The 17,048-nt window shown below is 49.0% G+C and overlaps 1 protein-coding gene across 2 annotated transcripts; it reads left to right on the top strand.

Annotated features, from left to right (window-relative positions):
- Positions 1-3,565: 3,565 nt before the first annotated feature.
- On the top strand, positions 3,566-17,048 carry Trafd1 (TRAF-type zinc finger domain containing 1). 2 transcript variants are annotated; one of them, XM_005080651.4, is made up of 12 exons: positions 3,566-3,674; positions 5,262-5,319; positions 9,106-9,241; positions 9,319-9,372; positions 9,958-10,363; positions 10,877-11,083; positions 13,210-13,286; positions 13,757-13,987; positions 14,739-14,859; positions 15,360-15,672; positions 16,153-16,225; positions 16,381-17,048. In XM_005080651.4, exons 2-12 carry the CDS (start codon positions 5,273-5,275, stop codon positions 16,432-16,434), a joined length of 1,719 nt encoding a protein of 572 aa, XP_005080708.2. In that variant the 5' UTR covers positions 3,566-3,674; positions 5,262-5,272; the 3' UTR covers positions 16,435-17,048. The 2 variants fall into 2 exon arrangements, with proteins under 2 accessions (XP_005080708.2, XP_040587201.1); XM_040731267.1 differs by lacking the exon at positions 3,566-3,674 and adding an exon at positions 3,772-3,899.

Genomic DNA, 17,048 nt, shown 5'->3' with positions numbered 1-17,048 from the left:
CTAATGAATAAAAAAACATCAAAGTTTGCTACTTTTTAAATTTTACTTTATGTGCATATTTGTCTGTGTAAGGGTGTTGGATCCCCTGGAACTGAAGTTACAAGCTGTTGTGAACTGCCGTGTGGGTACGGGAAATTGAACCCAGGTCCTCTGGAAGAACAGTCAGTGCTCTTAACCACTCAGCTATCTCTCCAGGCCCTAAAATACATTTTTTGTTTTTGTTTTTGCGAGACGGGTTTCTCTGTGGCTTTGGAGGCTGTCCTGGAACTAGCTCTTATAGACCAGGCTGGCCTCGAACTCACAGAGATCTGCCTGCCTCTGCCTCCCAAGTGCTGGGACTAAAGGCGTGCGCCACCAACGCCCGGCGCTAAAATACATTTTAAATGGGAACTCTGTTCTATAACAAATCTGGAGTCTGGCATGGTGGTGCATGTCTTTTACTATTTTTTTTTCAAGCCAAAGTTTCTCTGTGTAACAGCCTTGTCTGTCCTGGAACTTGCTCTGTAGATCAGACTGGCCTCAAACTCACAGAGATCTGCCTGCCTCTGCCTCCCAAGTGCTGATACTAAAGGCATGTGCCACCACTCCTGGCTAGGACAGTAACTTTTAATGTCTATTTCTTAAATATTTATTTATTTATTTATTTGTGGTTTTTGAGACAGGGTTTTCTCTGTAGCTTTGGAGGCTGTCCTGGAACTTGCTTTGTAGATCAGGCTGGTCTTGAACTCACAGAGATCTGCCTGCCTCTGCCTCCTGAGTGCTGGGATTAAAGGCATGAGCCACCACAGCCTGGCTTTAATGTCTGTCTTAAAAGCAGCAAAAACAAAAAAAAACATTAACTGGAAGAAACTGGAGTTAAACCCCACAGGCACCTTGCTGTAACTCAGCGAGTAGGCAGACTCTTCCCCAAAGTGAGTCCTCATCCAAGCTGGGCATCAGGCCAGCGAGGGGTCTGCAAATCTCAGCAGTTGCTGGGAAGTCAGAGGGAGGAAGGGAAGGGGCCAGCAGCAAGGACCAGAGGTAGAAGCTTCCTGTCATGGAGAGCCTGGAGCCTTGAGCTGAGGTGGGGGTTGGGGTGGATAGTAGAGGGTGTGTCCGGATAGGAGCAGTGACAGCCTTGGCTAGGACCCGGTGCTCCCTCCCTCAGCGTGGCAGAGCCATGAGCCTGGCTGGGCTGGGGAGGGCAGGGCACCACTTCCCCTGGGGCTTTATTCAAATTCCACAGTCAGTGCTGAAGCCTGCATCGTCAGAGGAGATGTTTAGACTATGACATTCAGATTCAGTGAATCTGCTACACATGTGGAGACGGAGGACTATCCAAGACTAGATAGTATTAGTTTTAAATGCTTTTAGCAGCATACATTTCATTATGACATTGTCACACATGATGTACTTGATCATGTCCACCCTCACTTTCCCTCTTGTAAACTCCCTTCTACCGGTCTCTCTCCTTTTGTTTACTAGCCCCCTTCTCTGTTCATGTCTTTGTTGTTTGTTTTAGACAGGGTCTCTCTAAGTAGCTCTGGCTGTCCTGAACTCCCTGAGATTCCTCTGCTTCTGCCTCATGAGTGTCGGGACAAGGTGGGCTCCACCAGCCTGGGCTGTTGCCTTATTTATTTATTTTTGGACATAGGTTCTCACTATGTAAACCAGGCTGGCCTAGAACACACAGAGATTTTCCTGCCTCAGCCTCCCTAGTGCTGGGATTAAATGTGTTTGCCACCACACTGAGCCCCAAACTTTAATTTTTAACAAACCCAAAGGGTTAAGCTGAGTCTGAGTTAGTCAGCATCCTGGGCTGTCCTTTCTTTCCCCTGTAAACTCAAGGAGCCTCTGAGTCACTTTCACAGGGAGGGTAATGACTCGTTTCCAGGGGACAGGACTGCCATTCTCTTGTTTATTTCTTCTGAATGTATTTATGTCACGTTGGGAACATGTGGGGCATCTGGAGCTTTCCTCCCCTCCCGACGGGAATGTTAAATGGTGTCATCACTTTCAGAAACAGTTTACCAGTTAAAAACAAAAACAAACAAACAAACAAAAAACCAGAAACATGGGTAACCACCCAGCAGAGCCAACTGTGAACCCGCAGTTCTTCTTTCTTTCTTTTTGGGGGGGGTTTGAGACAGGGTTTCTCTGTGTAGCTTTGAAGCCAGTCCTGGAACTCACTCTTGTAGAACTGGCTGTCTCAAACTCACAGAGATCTGCCTGGGTCTGCCTCCAGAGTGCTGGGATTAAAAGGTGTGCACCACCAGCTGAGCCAACAGTTCTCTTTTTTATCCCAGCACTTGCGAGGCAGAGACAGGTGGATCTCTGTGAGTGGATCTCTGTGAGTTCGAGGCCAGCCTGGTCTACAGAGCTAGTTCCAGGACAGCCTCCAAAACAATACAGAGAAACCCTGTCTCGAAAAACAAAAAAATAAACAAACAAACAAAAAACTGTTCTCTCTCTCTCTCTCTCTTTTTTTTTTTTTTGGTTTTGTTTTTCGAGACAGGGTTTCTCTGTGGTTTTGGAGGCTGTCCTGGAACTAGCTCTTGTAGACCAGGCTGGTCTCGAACTCACAGAGATCTGCCTGCCTCTGCCTCCTGAGTGTTGGGATTAAAGCCGTGTGTCACAATGTCTTCTTCTTCTTCTTCTTCTTCTTCTTCTTCTTCTTCTTCTTCTTCTTCTTCTTCTTCTTCTTCTTCTTCTTCTTCTTCTTCTCCTTCTCCTTCTCCTTCTCCTTCTCCTTCTCCTTCTTCTTCTTTTGTAGCCAACAGTTCTAATTTCAAATATTTGAAAAAAAAAACGTACGGCAACTAGCTGGGTGAGGTAGTATAAGCCTGCAAACCCATCACTTGGGAGATGGAGGCAGGCGGATATTGAGTTTAAGGTCATCATCATAGGCAATTGAGGCCAGAGTGCTGGGATTAAAGGTTCGTGTTTCTGTGCTCTGCTTTTTTTCTGTTACATTTTGCAAACATTTTACTTTCGCGCGCATGCGCGTATGTGTGTATAGGTGTCTTCAGAGGACAGGAACTGTGGATATCCTGGACTGGAGCTGGAGTTAAAGGAGGTTGTCAAGCACCTGTTGTAGGTGCTGAGACCCGAAGTCGGGTCCTCTATAAAAGCAGCAAGCGCTCTTAACCTTGGAGCCATCTCTCCAGCCACACAGCTTAGGTGTGTTCTTTGCAGTTTACACACCAGGTTAGACTTAGAATTTTCCCCTTTGTATCTATTAGGTATGAGGTGCTCAGGTGAGGTGCTACACCAAGGCAGGAGACTTTGCTGTCACATAGCAGTCTCCCGCGCCTCCGCGAGGTCTGGTTAATGACAAGGATGGCGAGTGGCTATTAACGGCCCATGACAAAGCACAAACGCCAACCACCGTCTTACTGGGCACATTAGGAATGTTTGCTTGGTATTAGTCAGGCAATCAGCGCATGAGCCGGCAGAGGTCCGCTTCCAGATGTGAGGGGTGTGGCCTGCAGGCCCCGCCCCTGAGCCAGTGGGGGATGAGGAGGCGTACCAGAGAGAGCGGCAGCGCTGCCGTCCAATAGGCGTCCTGCATTGCTCCACGGTTATCCAATGGGCGTGCCCCTCGGCGCCGGTGGGATGCAGCCGGGTGGCTGGGCCGTTGTTGGCGCGGGGCGGCCGAGGCGGCTGTGGCAGCGGCGTTCCCGCTGGGCTCCGAGGTGAACGTGGGCGGCGGGGCGGGGCGGGGCGGGATGGGGCGGGTGGCGGCGGCAGCGGCCGAGGCTCGCGGCGGGAGGCGGAGGCGGAGGCCCGGCCGGCTCCAACCGCTCCGGCCCGCGGAGAGCAGAGCGGCCGCTCCCCGAGGCGCCGCCGTGGCGTGTGGCCCGGCCTGCCTCCGCCTCCCCGGCCTCCGGCTCGCAGAGCCTTTCCTGCTGTCGATAGAGGTCCGTCCGCCCCGCAGCCCGCTTTGTCTGCGAGCTTTCACTTTAGACACTTACCTTAGGTTACCTAGTTTTATTGCTTGTTTTCCGGGCGCTGCTACATTGGACTCTTTAATTCCTTAAATAGGTTCAGTTGCCAGGGTACCGAGAATGGCAGGTGACTTGACAATGTCCAGATAAGCCTGGCGCCTTGTTAGCAGTCAGTACCTAAGTCTATTTCTGCGCCATGGGAAGGAGTGATGTAAATATTGGCACTGCAGTTGCCAGCGTTTCGCCCTCTGTATGGAAAGCGAGAAAGGGCTGGAGCGGATCGCCTTTGCCTGGCGTGCCCGGGTTGGAGGGCTTCAAATTTGACAGAGAAAAAACATGGGGCTCCATCTCAATTAAGTAGGCAGAGTCACAAGTCATCCCGTTCCTTTTTCCTTTTGATACGGTGTACCTACATGAGCTCTCTGTTTCTTTTTTTTTTTTTTTTCTCTTGTTACTTGCTTCCCTTCCCCCACCCCCAGACATGGTTTCTCTGTGGCTTTGGAGGCTGTGGAACTCACAGAGACCAGCCTGCCTCTGCCTCCTGAGTGCTTGGGATTAAAGGTGTGCACCACCACCACTGCCCGGACTTTTTTTTTTTTTAAATAGGGTTCAATGCATCCCAAGTTGGTCTTCTTGAACTTACTAACTTACCATGACGCCCAGAAGGTTTTGAATTTCTGATTTTTCTGCTCCCATATCCCTAGTGGTAAGATTACAGGCATGCACCATCATGCCCAGTTTTAGTCAGGGAACACACGGCCCTGTACCACCTGAGCCCCAGCCTGGGTTCTCACATCGATGTACTCCCACCAAAAGGATAGCATGAGTTTAGTCCCAAGAAAACATCAAACCCAGATTGAAGGTTTTTCTACAAAATAACTAGCCAGTATCGGGGAAACCACCATAACTGCTAGTAGCTAGCAAGCTCTAATTAAGGTACTAACTAGCTGAATAGTCTCGAGAGAGACTAGAGTGCTGTCGAGTCAGAGTGAGGAGCAACATCTAAGTGCCTTACGTGTCCCAGGACTGAAACCTAACCGGAAAAGGGGTTGGTGGCCTCACTGCCATTTGGATAAAGTAGATTAGTTACAGTTTTTTTAAAAGTTAGTATTAGGATTTAAGAGTGTTAACTTTTACTGCAGTTTAGTGAAGGGCACAAAGGAGGTCTTTGTATTTTACTTTTTTGTTTGCAACATTTTGTAAGTCTAATTATATTTTAAATTGGAAGTTTAAAAAACAGTGAGAAGGAATGCCCCCAAGTTTTTATTCTTTTGCATGTCATCCCTAAAGCAGAAACGAAACAGAAAGTGACACTTCTTCCTTTGCATTTTTCAGGAAGAACTAAGATGGCTGAGTTTGCCGATGACCAGGCTGCTCGGCTGTGTGACAACTGGTAAGACATGGAATCTAAAGGTTTGACATGAGGCCATGGCAGTTCTGTAAAGACGTGGGTGTCTTATTTGCAGGTTGTGACCCTAAATTGTATAAGTCATTGCAACTTGAGCCTTTTAACTATTTGGGTGAATGGTTTAGGACTTGACAGGAAAGTTTCTCTGGTGAACTAAGGATTGGAATGGATGAAGCTGGGACTTAGGACTCTGTCCTGTCCTTAATGAATGACTTAGCAAGATAAGACTAGGGCTGGAGAGTTGGCTCAGTGGTTTAGAGCACTGCCTGCTCTTCCAGAGGACCCAGGTTTGGTCTCCAGTGCCCAGTGGTGGCTCACAACCATCTGAAACTCCAGTTACAGGAGATCTAAAGATCTCTGGCCTCTCTAGACACTGAGTACACATGAGTACACATGTGTACAGACATGCATGCAGGTAAAACACCCATACATAGAATAAAATAAAAAAAAAACCTTGGGAAAAGATACTGAAGCTGAGGTGGTACACACCTTAATCCCAGCACTCAGGAGGCAGAGGCAGGAAGATCTCTGTGAGTTTCAGGACAGCCTGGTCCACAGAGTGTAATACAGGGAGACCCATGTCAAAAGAAAAAAACCCAAAAAACCAGCCTACTGGATTGGTTTGGATCCTCACTTTTTTGTTTGTTTGTTTTATTTTTTGAGACAGGGTTTCTCTATATTGTTTTGGAGGCTGTCCTGGAACTCCCTCTGTAGACCAGGTTGGCTTCAAACTCGAACTCACAGAGATCCACCTGCCTCTGCCTCCTGAGTGCTGAGATTAAAGGCGTGCGCCACCAATGCCCGGCTGATCCTCACTTTTTTTGAAGGTGGTGGTAGGTAGAGTCCCTACAGCTTTTATACACATATAAGAAGCTTTTTTTATAATATATGTTCCCATAAGTATGATATTTTCTTTCTTCTTTTTTGTTTTGTTTTGCTTTGTTTTCTTTTTGAGACAGGGTCTCACTGGCTGACCTGGTACTCTTTGCAGACCAGGATGGCATTGAGCTCAAAAATACATCTACCTCTGCCAGTGTGGTGAAAGGAAGGATTTCCCTGAGTGGCCCCAGATGCTGGCTTGGAGTGCTTGGGTGGTGGAAAAGTTAACAGGATAAACTTTTTCTTTTCCTTCTGTTGTGGGGGTGTTTGGAGACAGGGTCTTGCTATGTAGCCCAGACTGGTCTGGGATTGGACATGTAGCCTCCAGAGCTCCGGGATGACAACTATGAGTCACATGCTGTGCTTTTCTTTTTGTGATGGTTCATGTAACTCAGGTTAGTTTCAAACTCAGCAAATAGCCAAAGATGACCTAAATCACAGACCTTCTATCTTTACTTTTTGGGTTTGAAGATGTGAGTTACCTACTGTTTGGAGCTACAGTGTTAAATCTTCTTTTCTGGTACTGGGCAGTAAACACAGGGCTTCTTGGGAAGCAGCACACCAGAGGACTGGGGTTAAAGTTGTATGATACCATGCCTCTTCACTCCCCCCTTTTCTTTCTTTCTTTCTTTCTTTTTTTTTTTTTGGTTTTTCAAGACAGGGTTTCTCTGTGGCTTTGGAGGCTGTCCTGGAACTAGCTCTTGTAGACCAGGCTGGCCTCGAACTCACAGAGATCCGCCTGCCTCTGCCTCCCAAGTGCTGGGATTAAAGGCGTGCGCCACCAACGCACGCCCCCCCCTTCATCCTTTCAGTGCAGGGCATTAAACCTGGGGCAGGAACCAAACTCATAAGGTAACCATGTTTAATTGTTATCATGTCATGGTTGAAGACTCTGGTGATGTCTGTGCCACACAGTCCTGGATGCTAAGCTTAGTATTTTCATGTTTTTAACCCAAATGTTGAAAGAAAAACTTAAAAAAAAATATATATATTTTGGATGTGAGCGCTACTTCGTACCCATGGTCGGAGGACATCTTGTGGGACTCGGCTCTCTATTTCCACGCCTTATTTATTTATTTATTTTTGGGTTTCTCTGTATTGTTTTGGAGGCTGTCCTAGAACTTGCTCTGTAGATCAGGATGGCCTCCAACTCAACAGAGATCCGCCTGCCTCTGCCTCCCAAGTGCTGGGATTAGAGGTGTACACCATCAACGCCCAATTGAGACATGGTTTTTTTTTTTTTTTTTGAGACAAGGTTTGTTTTGCTGTATAGCCCCAGAGTAGCTTTGAGTTGGTTTATATAGCCTAGTGTAGCTGCAAGTCATGATTTTCCCACTTTAGCCTCCTGAGTGCTGCTGGGATTATGGGCATACATCACTATTTCTGGCTCCACTGGTGCACATACACTCTCTCAAGATTTTCAAGATTGGTTTAATTTATGTGTATGAGTGGTTTGTCTGCATATATGTGTATGCCTCATGCCTATGGTGACCAGAAAAGGGTGCTGGATCCCCTTGGGCTGGAGTTACAGGTGGTAGTGAGCCACTCTGTAGCTTTGGGAACTGACCCTGGGTCCTCTGCAACAGCAATGAGTGAGTGCTCTTATCCTCTGAGCCATCCTTCCAGCCTCTTCACTAATACTCTTAGGAAAACTAAAGAAGAAAGAACTTTTTATTCTTTTTGTGTGTGTGTGTGTGTGTACACGTATAGCCGCTATCTTGCCATTTCAGCAAGGCTGGCTGGTCACAAGCCCCACACCTGCCTGTCTCTGCCATGACACCTGTCTTTTGCATGTGCCTCAGGTGCTTGCTGTCCCAGCAAGCATTGCAGCCACCGAGCGGAGCTGCAGCACAGTGTGTCTTGTCTGCTCTGTGCTTCACTTACCACATGGTGGTGGAGGGAGGTGCTGGAGGAGAGGCTGCTCTGCTGCTCTGTTTGGCTGTTTCCCTCTGCTCAGCTCTGAGGAGAGCTCTGGCTGCTGGACCAGCCCTCGGAGATAAAGGGTTACCTTTAGAGAGTGGCTTTCCACTGGCGCTCCCTGCCTGCCACATCAGTCTCCAAGCATCGTTTCTTATCTGTGTAGGTCAGTGGCTCCATCATCGTTGGCAGGGATAAAATAAGAAAATGTGACTTGAGAAGCAAAAATGACATTTGGCTGAGACATCCTGATTTTCAGTCTGTTCTAATTTGAAGGAGTCTGAGGCCTGGGACCGTGTATAAATAACTGTGCTGAGGGAGTTCAAACAGCACAAGGGAGAAGCTAGTGAAAACAAGGTTACCCAGAGCAGAGCAACTTAAAGAAGAAAAGCAGCTTAGCACAGCGGACTGACCTGCTGGTCTGCCTGAGGGACTGTTTTCATCCCTGTGACTCCAGTCTAGGAATCACACGCCTCTGGTCTCCATGGGCACTTGCCCTCATGTGCACATACTCATACATACATGCATGTAAGGAAATAATGAAACTGCCGGGCAGTGGTGGCGCACTCTTGGAATCAGTTCTCTTTCCACCTACCATGTGGACCCTGGAGATCAAATTTAGTTTGCTAGGCTTGGCAACAAGTACTTCTCATTCACTGAGCCATCTCACCAGCCCCCGAATTTCTTGTGGTTACCTCCTTTCTTTCTTTTTTTTTTTTTTTTTTTTTTTGAGACAGGGTTTCTCTGTATTGTTTTGGAGGCTGTCCTGGAACTCACTCTGTAGACCAGGCTGGCCTCGAACTCACAGAGATCCACCTGCCTCTGCCTCCCGAGTGCGCCACCAACACCCCGCCAAAACCAAAATGTTAATAGAGACAAAGACCTACAGGACGGGTGTCCGTGTGCTACTACTGTGTGAGAAAAGTCACCCATCAGTTAGTAACGCTTGCCTTTTTCTTTGGCTTATTTCTATAGCAAAAAGGAAATTCCCGTGTTTAATTTTACCATCCATGAAATCCACTGTCAAAGGAACATTGGTGTGTGCCCTGTCTGCAAGGAGCCATTCCCCAAATCCGACATGGACGTTCACATGGCCACAGAGCACTGTCAGGTGAACTGCCCATTCCCAGATGTGCAATAGGAGAGCATGTTGTTACAGAGCCACTTGACTGACTCTTTTCATCCTAGGTGACATGCAAATGTAACAAGAAGTTGGAGAAGAGACAGTTAAAGCAGCATACGGTTAGTCTTACCCTGGGAAGGAGGGATTTCCGGGGCCGGGGCAGCTGAGACCAGAGCCACGTGCAGCAAGAAACCCTGTACACAGTCTGTTCTCACCAGCTCTTGTGCAGACCCAGGCTCAAGGCCCAGCTGAAACTTTGGCTGACTCCTGCCACAGGGGACTGTCTAGCTTGTACTCTCCCACTTTGGAACTTTGCTTTTCCCCCTTTGGAACCAAGTCTGTTTGTCCAGTGGGATTAACCTACTCTGTGGCTTATTCTCTATGTTGGAAACTGGTTTTTCATTTCTAGTTGTTTTTAGTTAGTGTGTGTACGGACTGTGTGTGCCACAGCACACATGTGGGGTCCCGGAAACTTGTGTTCTTCTACCATGTAGGTCCTGGACCTCAAACTCAGGCTGTCAGCTTTGGCCACAAGCACTTTTACTTGCAAAACCATCACACATGTCCTGCAGCTCATATTCCTAGACAGCATAGCCTTCTAGCCAGGGTTGGAGGAGAAGACCGAAGTAGATTCTTAGTTTTCTTGCCCAGTGCTGAACTCCAGCCTCTGCATATAATAAGCGCCTTCCTGCCTTGCCTTGCAGGAGACTGAGTGTCCTCTGCGGCTCGCTGTCTGCCAGCACTGTGATCTGGAGCTTTCTGTTCTCAAGCTGAAGGAGCATGAAGATTACTGTGGCGCCCGGACAGAGCTGTGTGACAGCTGTGGGCGCAATGTGCTTGTGAAAGAGCTGAAGAATCACCCTGAAACCTGTGGGCGAGTGGAGGAGACAAAGAGAAAGGAGGCTGCCATGCCTCCTGATGCCTATGATGAGCCTTGGAATCAGGATGGAATCTGGATTGCATCCCAGCTCCTCAGACAAATTGAGGCCCTGGACCCTCCCATGAGACTCCCTGGAAGGCCCCTCAGAGCCTTCGAGTCGGACCTTTTCCATAGTAGGCCTGTCAGCCAGAGGAACACGACAGCCCATTTTCCAATTCAGAATAATCTGTGTGAGTTGTTCTTAGCCATAGGGAATGGGAGTAGGGCCAGGATCCTAGGGCAAAAGGGCAACAGGACTTTGGAGCCAGTAGATCTTGATGTTAGGAACGTGCCGGTCACTGGTGACACTGGCAAAGATACCATACTTGTGCCTATATAGCAGGAATGTGGAACCTTGTGGTATGCTGTTGCTGTTAGGATTGATGTGATAGGCCTCACAGTGTCCTTCGTCCCTGAGGTACCTGCAGCATGCCCTGAGGTTGTTAGCAGGGCTCACCAGCACAGGGAATGGTCACAGTGCAGATACGATGTGAGCGGTGTTCAGCACGGTGCCTGTCTCAGTAACCTTGTTGACTAGTCATTTGTTTATGATCCTAATGGAGTGTGGTCTCATGGCAGGTGTCAGGCTCAGAGGCTTCTGAAGGCAGAGGTTGCTGGTGGGCCTGCAGGTTTGTTAGTTTGACAGCTTGTCAGGCATGGACGGTGGCAATCTCTAATATGCTAATGAGCTGTTTTCTTCCCAGTTGAAGAACAAGAAAGGCAGGAAAGGAATAGAAGCCGGCAGTCCCCGAAAGAGAGTGGTGAAAATAATGCACACTTGGACTTCATGTTGGCCCTGAGTCTGCAGAATGAAGGACAGGCCTCCAGCATGGCAGAACAGGACTTCTGGGGGTCTGTGCCTGAGGCTGACCCAGCACATGGTGGGTCCACTTCTCTGGGTGACATAAAGGGTAAGTCTGCTTGTTTTGTGTAGACTACATGTTTTGTTACTTTTTACTTTTTATGAATGTTTTGTCTGTATGTGCGCCATGTGTGTTCAGTGCCTTGGGAGGCCTGAAGTACCTGGAACTGGAGTTAAAGTGGTTGTGAGACACCATTCGGGTGCCAGGAAGAGAACCCAGGTCCTCTGCAAGAACAGCAAGGTGCTCTTAACCATGGAGCGGGCTCTCCAGCCCCTCCCTGTCACCACAATTTTTGTTAGTCTTATATGACTCATATAAAATTGAAATACTGGGCTGTGAAGTGATTCAGTGAGTAGAGGCACTTGTTGCCAAGACCAGGGATCCTGGGTTTGGAACCAGCTCCCATAGTGTATTGGCACATACCTTTAGTTCCAATACTTGGGAGTTAGATGGATCTCTGTGAGTTCCAAGCCAGGGCTGTATAGTGAGAACCTGTCTCACAAATAGAGTTAAAAAATTTTTTTTCAAGACAGGGTTTCGGTGCTGGAGAGATGGCTCAGAGGATAAGAGCACTGACTGCTCTTCCAGAGGTCCTGAGTTCAATTCCCAGCAACCATCTACAATTCAATCTGGTGCCCTCTTCTGGTAGAACACTGTAAATGTAATAAATCTTTAAAAAAAAAACAAGACAGGGTTTCTCTGTGTAGCCCTGCTTGTCCTGGAACTCTCTGTAGACCAGGCTGGCCTCGAACTCACCTGTCTCTGCCTCCCAAGTGCTGGGATTAAAGGCCACCCAGCTATGTCTCTCATTCTTACACTGTCCTATAGCACTTTTTTGTTGTTCAAGTTTTTATGCACTGGCACTTCTGGTTTGGATGATGATGATGATTATTATTATTATTATAAACAGGGTCTTATGATGCAGTCTTGGTTGGCCTGGAAGTCACAAAGAGCCACCTGTTTGCCTCTGAGTGCTGGGATTACTGGTGTGTGCCACTTCAGGCCACACTGGTCCTTTTGAAAAGTCCATGGTAACTGTCTGCACAGTGTCTGGATACAGTTCTGTCAGGACCTGTCTATAACCTGTGTAGCACAAATAATAAAAACCCAGAGACATATTGGGGTTCAAAATGAAGATCAGAAAAGCAAAGCAGCCAACTACTAGAGAGTTCTTACCTTTATCAAGTGACTGCAGACTGAATACACTGCACTCCTGTCTCCACCCACCTTGTATTCCTCTCTAGTTCTGGGATTAAAGGTGTGCACCACCACTGCCCAGCTTCCATGTAACTAGTGTGACTGCTGGGATTAAAGGAGTGTGTCACCACCATCTGACCTTATGGCAGACTAGTGTGGCTGGCTTTGCACCCTTATCTTCAGGCAAGCTTTATTTGTTAGATCATAAACAAAATATCACCACAGCCTTGTTACTTTTTTTTTTTTTTTTTTAGGACAAGCTGTCTCTGCAGTTCAGGCTATCCTTTAACTCACTACCCTGCCTTATCCTCCCAAGGGCTAAGGTTATAGGGTGTGCCATCATACCGGGATTCTTGCTTAGTAGCAGGAATCTACAGCAAGCAAGGAAAACAAAAAAGAGCAGGGTGTGATGGTGTAAGCCTTTAATCCCAGTACTCAGGAGGCAGAGGCAGACAGATCTCTGAGTTTGAGACCAGCCTGGGCTACGGAGTGAGTGCCAGAACAGCCAGAGCTGATTTGAAAAACTGAAAAACTAAACTACAGCAAAAAGTCTGTGCTTACCGGGTGGCGGTGGTGCACACATTTAATCCCAGCACTCGGGAGGCAGAGGCAGGCAGATCTCTGTGAGTTCAAGACCAGCCTGCTCTCCAAGATCGAGTTCCAGGACAGCCTCCAAAATCACAGAGAAACCCTGTCTCGAAAAACAACAACAAAAACAAAACAGCAAAATAGAAGTCTGTGCTTGATGGGTCTTTCACTATGTTATCTCACCCCTTCTTTTCAAAAGTGTCCTGTTCCAAACAGTCTTTCCCAAACTTCAGAGAACTTTGTCCTGTGAAACCTCCTCTGAACCAGATTGGAGTTTACTTTGTGTCCTTTTCATGGCACTCCAGCACCCCTAAGTCAGACTTGTGTGACGTGTGACAGATCCCCTACGGTGAAGAGATTGACCGCAGTTCTTGTTCCTGTGGCGACAGGTGCAGCTGACGAGACTCTTCTGCCCTGTGAGTTCTGTGAGGAGCTGTACCCAGAGGAGCTGCTCATTGACCACCAGGTGTGTGTTCTTGACAGCTTCAGGCAGGAAGGTGAGCAGAGGCCTTGTGAGTGACTACAGTGCCTGTGGTGAGGTGTAACTGCTGTCACCACATGGCTGCAGCACTCAGTCTCATCCTTAGACTCAAGCGTCCCAAGTGGCACACAGCGCTGAGCCTGGCTATAGGGAGCCATGTAGTCTCAGCTTTGGTCTGGGACACACCTTGCTCTCAGAAATGGTGTTGAACACTTTGACCTCACCTATTGCTTGGGCCTGTAAGAAGGATAAAAAGGCTGTTTGGCCTTTGTTTTATCATTGTGTGATGCTGCAGCTGCAGTAGGGAGCGGCAGGTCATGGAGGTGCTGTGCTGCTCTCTGGCCTCTCGAGAGCAGCAGCACACTCGGGGTCACAGTAGTTTCTTAGAGACAATGTTTTAGCAGTAAAGTTTTTCCTTAGCATCTGTTTACTTTAATATGTTTTCTGAACGACAGACAAGCTGCAACCCTTCACATGCCTTACGTTCGCTCAGTGCCGGCAGCTCTTCCATCAGGGGGGTAGAGGATCCTGGTGTCATCTTCCAGAACTTTCTACAGCAGGCAACAAGCGGCCAGCTAGACACTTTAGTGGGCATGCGCAACACAGCTGCTGTGGAAGAGAGCATTATCATCCCCTGTGAGTTCTGTGGGGTGCAGCTGGAAGAGGAGGTGCTGTTCCATCATCAGGTGAGGGTCCCTGGAGGCTGCCCTCCGGTGTGTCTGTGCGTCATCTGGGAGTGCAGTAGATGCTCTCCAGCTGCACTCTGCCCTCAGAGCCCTGCTTTCTAGCAGCCGAGCCCATGGTGTATGCATCTGAGACTGCAGCTGAGCCCATGGTGTATGCATCTGAGACTGCATTTGAGCAGAGGGCTGAGGGGGCATCTCCTGAGAGCAGAGGCACCCTGCTTTGACAGGCAGGCGCTCCTGTCATGCTACTGAAGAGTTGTGTCCATGAGACCTGGGCTCCAGTTCTGGCTTTCCATGTGGTAGCCTGGCTCTACTCACGGGCGCTTCTGGAAGGAAGGGTGCTACACTACATACTCCAAAGTCCTTTTCCAGTTGTGCGGTCTGGAGCCGCAGGCAGTTTGTAGAATATACTTTTCCTTCCTCCTCAGTCACATTTTTTATGAAGAGTCAGCAGTGCAGGCGGCACTTTTTTTTGCTCTTTGTACATGTCGAATTTCAAGGACAAATGTGCAGTTTGTCATCTAGGAGAGACAGGAATAAGCCATCACTCCAACACTCCAGCCAGAGTGCTCTTCTCCTCTCTCAACCAGCTCTTGCTTCATCCCTGCTGGAGCCTCAGGAGCCCCTAATGGTGGTCTGGCTTCCTCTTAGTCTCAGTGTCCCCTGTGGGTGTGGATGGTCACCCAGCCTGCTGTTGCTCTTCTCTCCCCAATATCCTCAGCACACAGTTTTTTCTTTTCTTTTTGTTTAGGACCAGTGTGATCAACGTCCAGCCACAGGAAACCACCACGCAATGGAGGACATCCCTACACAGGATTCCCAACCTGAAGACACTGCACCAGAGCTGCCCAGGAGACAGGGCAGACACCAGGGTATCAGCTGGGGCTGGGCTGGGCCACACAGCATGGCTGGCTCAGGCTTGCTTCCCACGTCTCATCTCTGCAGAGGCTTAACCTGCACCACTAGCTGGCATGCACGGCGGTCTCCTGGGGAACGGCTGAGGCTAAGTGGTCCCCACATGTCCTCTAACTGTCCTCAGTGCAGACTTTGTAGGGTTATGGCTTTGGGGACAGCTGAGTCAGAGTGGTGAGCTGTGACTCACTACCGTCTGACTGGGCATGAGAACTGTTTCCAGAACGTCCCAGCACAAAGCCATTAACAAATAACGTTTCAGAGTGTGCTGGCATCCATTTGCTGCTCAGCTAGGAGGCTGTCTTTGAGGGTCGGGAAGTCGGCATGTAGAGTGGGGAGAGAGAGCATCTGCCTCCTCTGCAGCTGTTAATGGGGAGCAGTTGTCTGTTGTCTGCCCTGAATCCAGCCCTAACAGCTAGAGTAGCCTTTCCTATCAGCCATCACCGACTTCTCTTCCTAGGAGACCTGTCTTCAGGCTACATGGATGATGTCAAGCAGGAAGCAGCAAAAGGCTCCACCTTCGCGCTGCCTCCCAGCAGAACCATGAACAACGTGACTACCTGTAACCCCAGATCTCAGTGCCAGCCTAGCCCTCCTCATGTGCTGAAACTCAACAACTCTGACAGCCAGGACATTCGAGGGCGGAGTCGGGGCAGCCAGAATGGACCTGTAGCATCTGGGAATGCTTCAGTGATCCACTCCATTAGAAATATCTACCCAGAAAACCTTGCGCCCTCTTTTCCTCATGGGCCCCCTGGGAGATACGGAGCCAGGTAAGCAGCAGCTCCAGTGTGGGTGGGGACTGATAGTGGCTGGAGAGAGAGCATGGACGGGCAGTCTGGGGCTGGCGAGATGGTTCAGTGGGTAAAAGCACTTGCTGTAAAAGCCTCATGCCTTGAGTTCGATCCTCAGAACTCACCTAGGTGGAACAGAAAAACCAGGCCCACAGACTTGTCCTGCGACTGCCACATATACCACATACATTGCACACATGTACAGGAACTGATACAATGAGTCCATCGTGGTCCACGGACAGAGAGGACTTTGCCTTTTTCTCCAGTGTGCTGGGGTAGAATCCAGGGCTGCATGCTTGCTTGCCTCATGCTTTACCTGTCCCCCACTTCCATTGAGGGGTCTGGATTTTGCCTGTGTTGCCACCACATCTGCTATGCACAGGGATTTGCTGTGCTGGTGTCTCCTCCAGTCCTGAGTCCCCACACCTCAGCAAGCTGACTCCTGATCTTTTTCTGCAGTGGGAGGAATGAAGGTGGTCGGAGCTCTCGGGTTACTCCTGCAGCTGCCAGCTACCACAGCAGAGCTCCAAAGGTAACTTTGGTCCCAAAGTTATGCTCAGGGCATATGGAGACATGGGTGAGACTGATGGGTTGTGAGCTGAGAACTGCTAGGCAAACTCCCAGTGGCTCTTGTGAGGCAAGCTGTCTGGAACTCTCCCTGCTTAGTCTTCCCTTGTGTATACACAGGCAAAGCCTCCAAAGCAACAGGGAGCAGGAGATGCGGAGGAGGAAGAGGAGTAATGTTGACTATGGGGCCCCTTCCGCCCACCCCTATGCACAGTGGCACAGCTGGTGCAGTGTCCAACTGCCTCTCAGGCTCGTCCAGAGACTCCAGGTTTTCATTTTTCCCAGGTTATGGCCATTTTGTGTCTTTGAGATTGTACTGTGGTGTTTGGGTTTGAGGGAGGGCTAGCTGGGAGGCCCCGGCGGCTACTGATGAACGGTAATGAGAGTGCATCTGTGGCCCTCTCGGCTCATAAGGGCTCCATCCTTAGACAGACATACCGTCACCGCTGCTTCTTGGTGCTTTGTGGTCCTCGTGGACAGAGAGGAGGGTTCTGGGAATCTCAGCTACCAGTGAAGCGGTTCTCTCCCTGTGAGGGACTAAGTTTGGGTTTGCAGTGTGTTAGGGACAAGTTGAGCTGCACGTACATGGACTGGAGGCTACTTTGGTGCTTGTGGGTCACTCACCACCCTGTGTTCCTGATGGGGAATGTACTGCTTGTTCTCGATGCCCTCACCAGGGCCACGCCTGCTCTCATGAGGACCGAGGTTCCAGCCCCTTTCCTTTTTATTTTACTGTTCTAATTATCTATTTCCTTGTAATAGAAATAAAGTTTGTATCCAGAGCTCAA

The sequence above is a fragment of the Mesocricetus auratus genome, unplaced genomic scaffold, assembly GCF_017639785.1.
Source record: "Mesocricetus auratus isolate SY011 unplaced genomic scaffold, BCM_Maur_2.0 Super-Scaffold_100025, whole genome shotgun sequence".
NCBI lineage: Eukaryota > Metazoa > Chordata > Mammalia > Rodentia > Cricetidae > Mesocricetus > Mesocricetus auratus.
This window is presented reverse-complemented; position numbering and strand designations above follow the sequence as displayed.

Coding starts and splice junctions, on each gene's coding strand:
- Trafd1 (XM_005080651.4), top strand. CDS start 5,273: ATGGCTGAGTTTGCCGATGACCAGGCTGCTCGGCTGTGTGACAACTG. Junction 14,860..15,359: donor GAGACAGGGCAGACACCAGG/GTATCAGCTGGG, acceptor TTCTCTTCCTAG/GAGACCTGTCTTCAGGCTAC. Junction 16,226..16,380: donor ACCACAGCAGAGCTCCAAAG/GTAACTTTGGTC, acceptor GTGTATACACAG/GCAAAGCCTCCAAAGCAACA.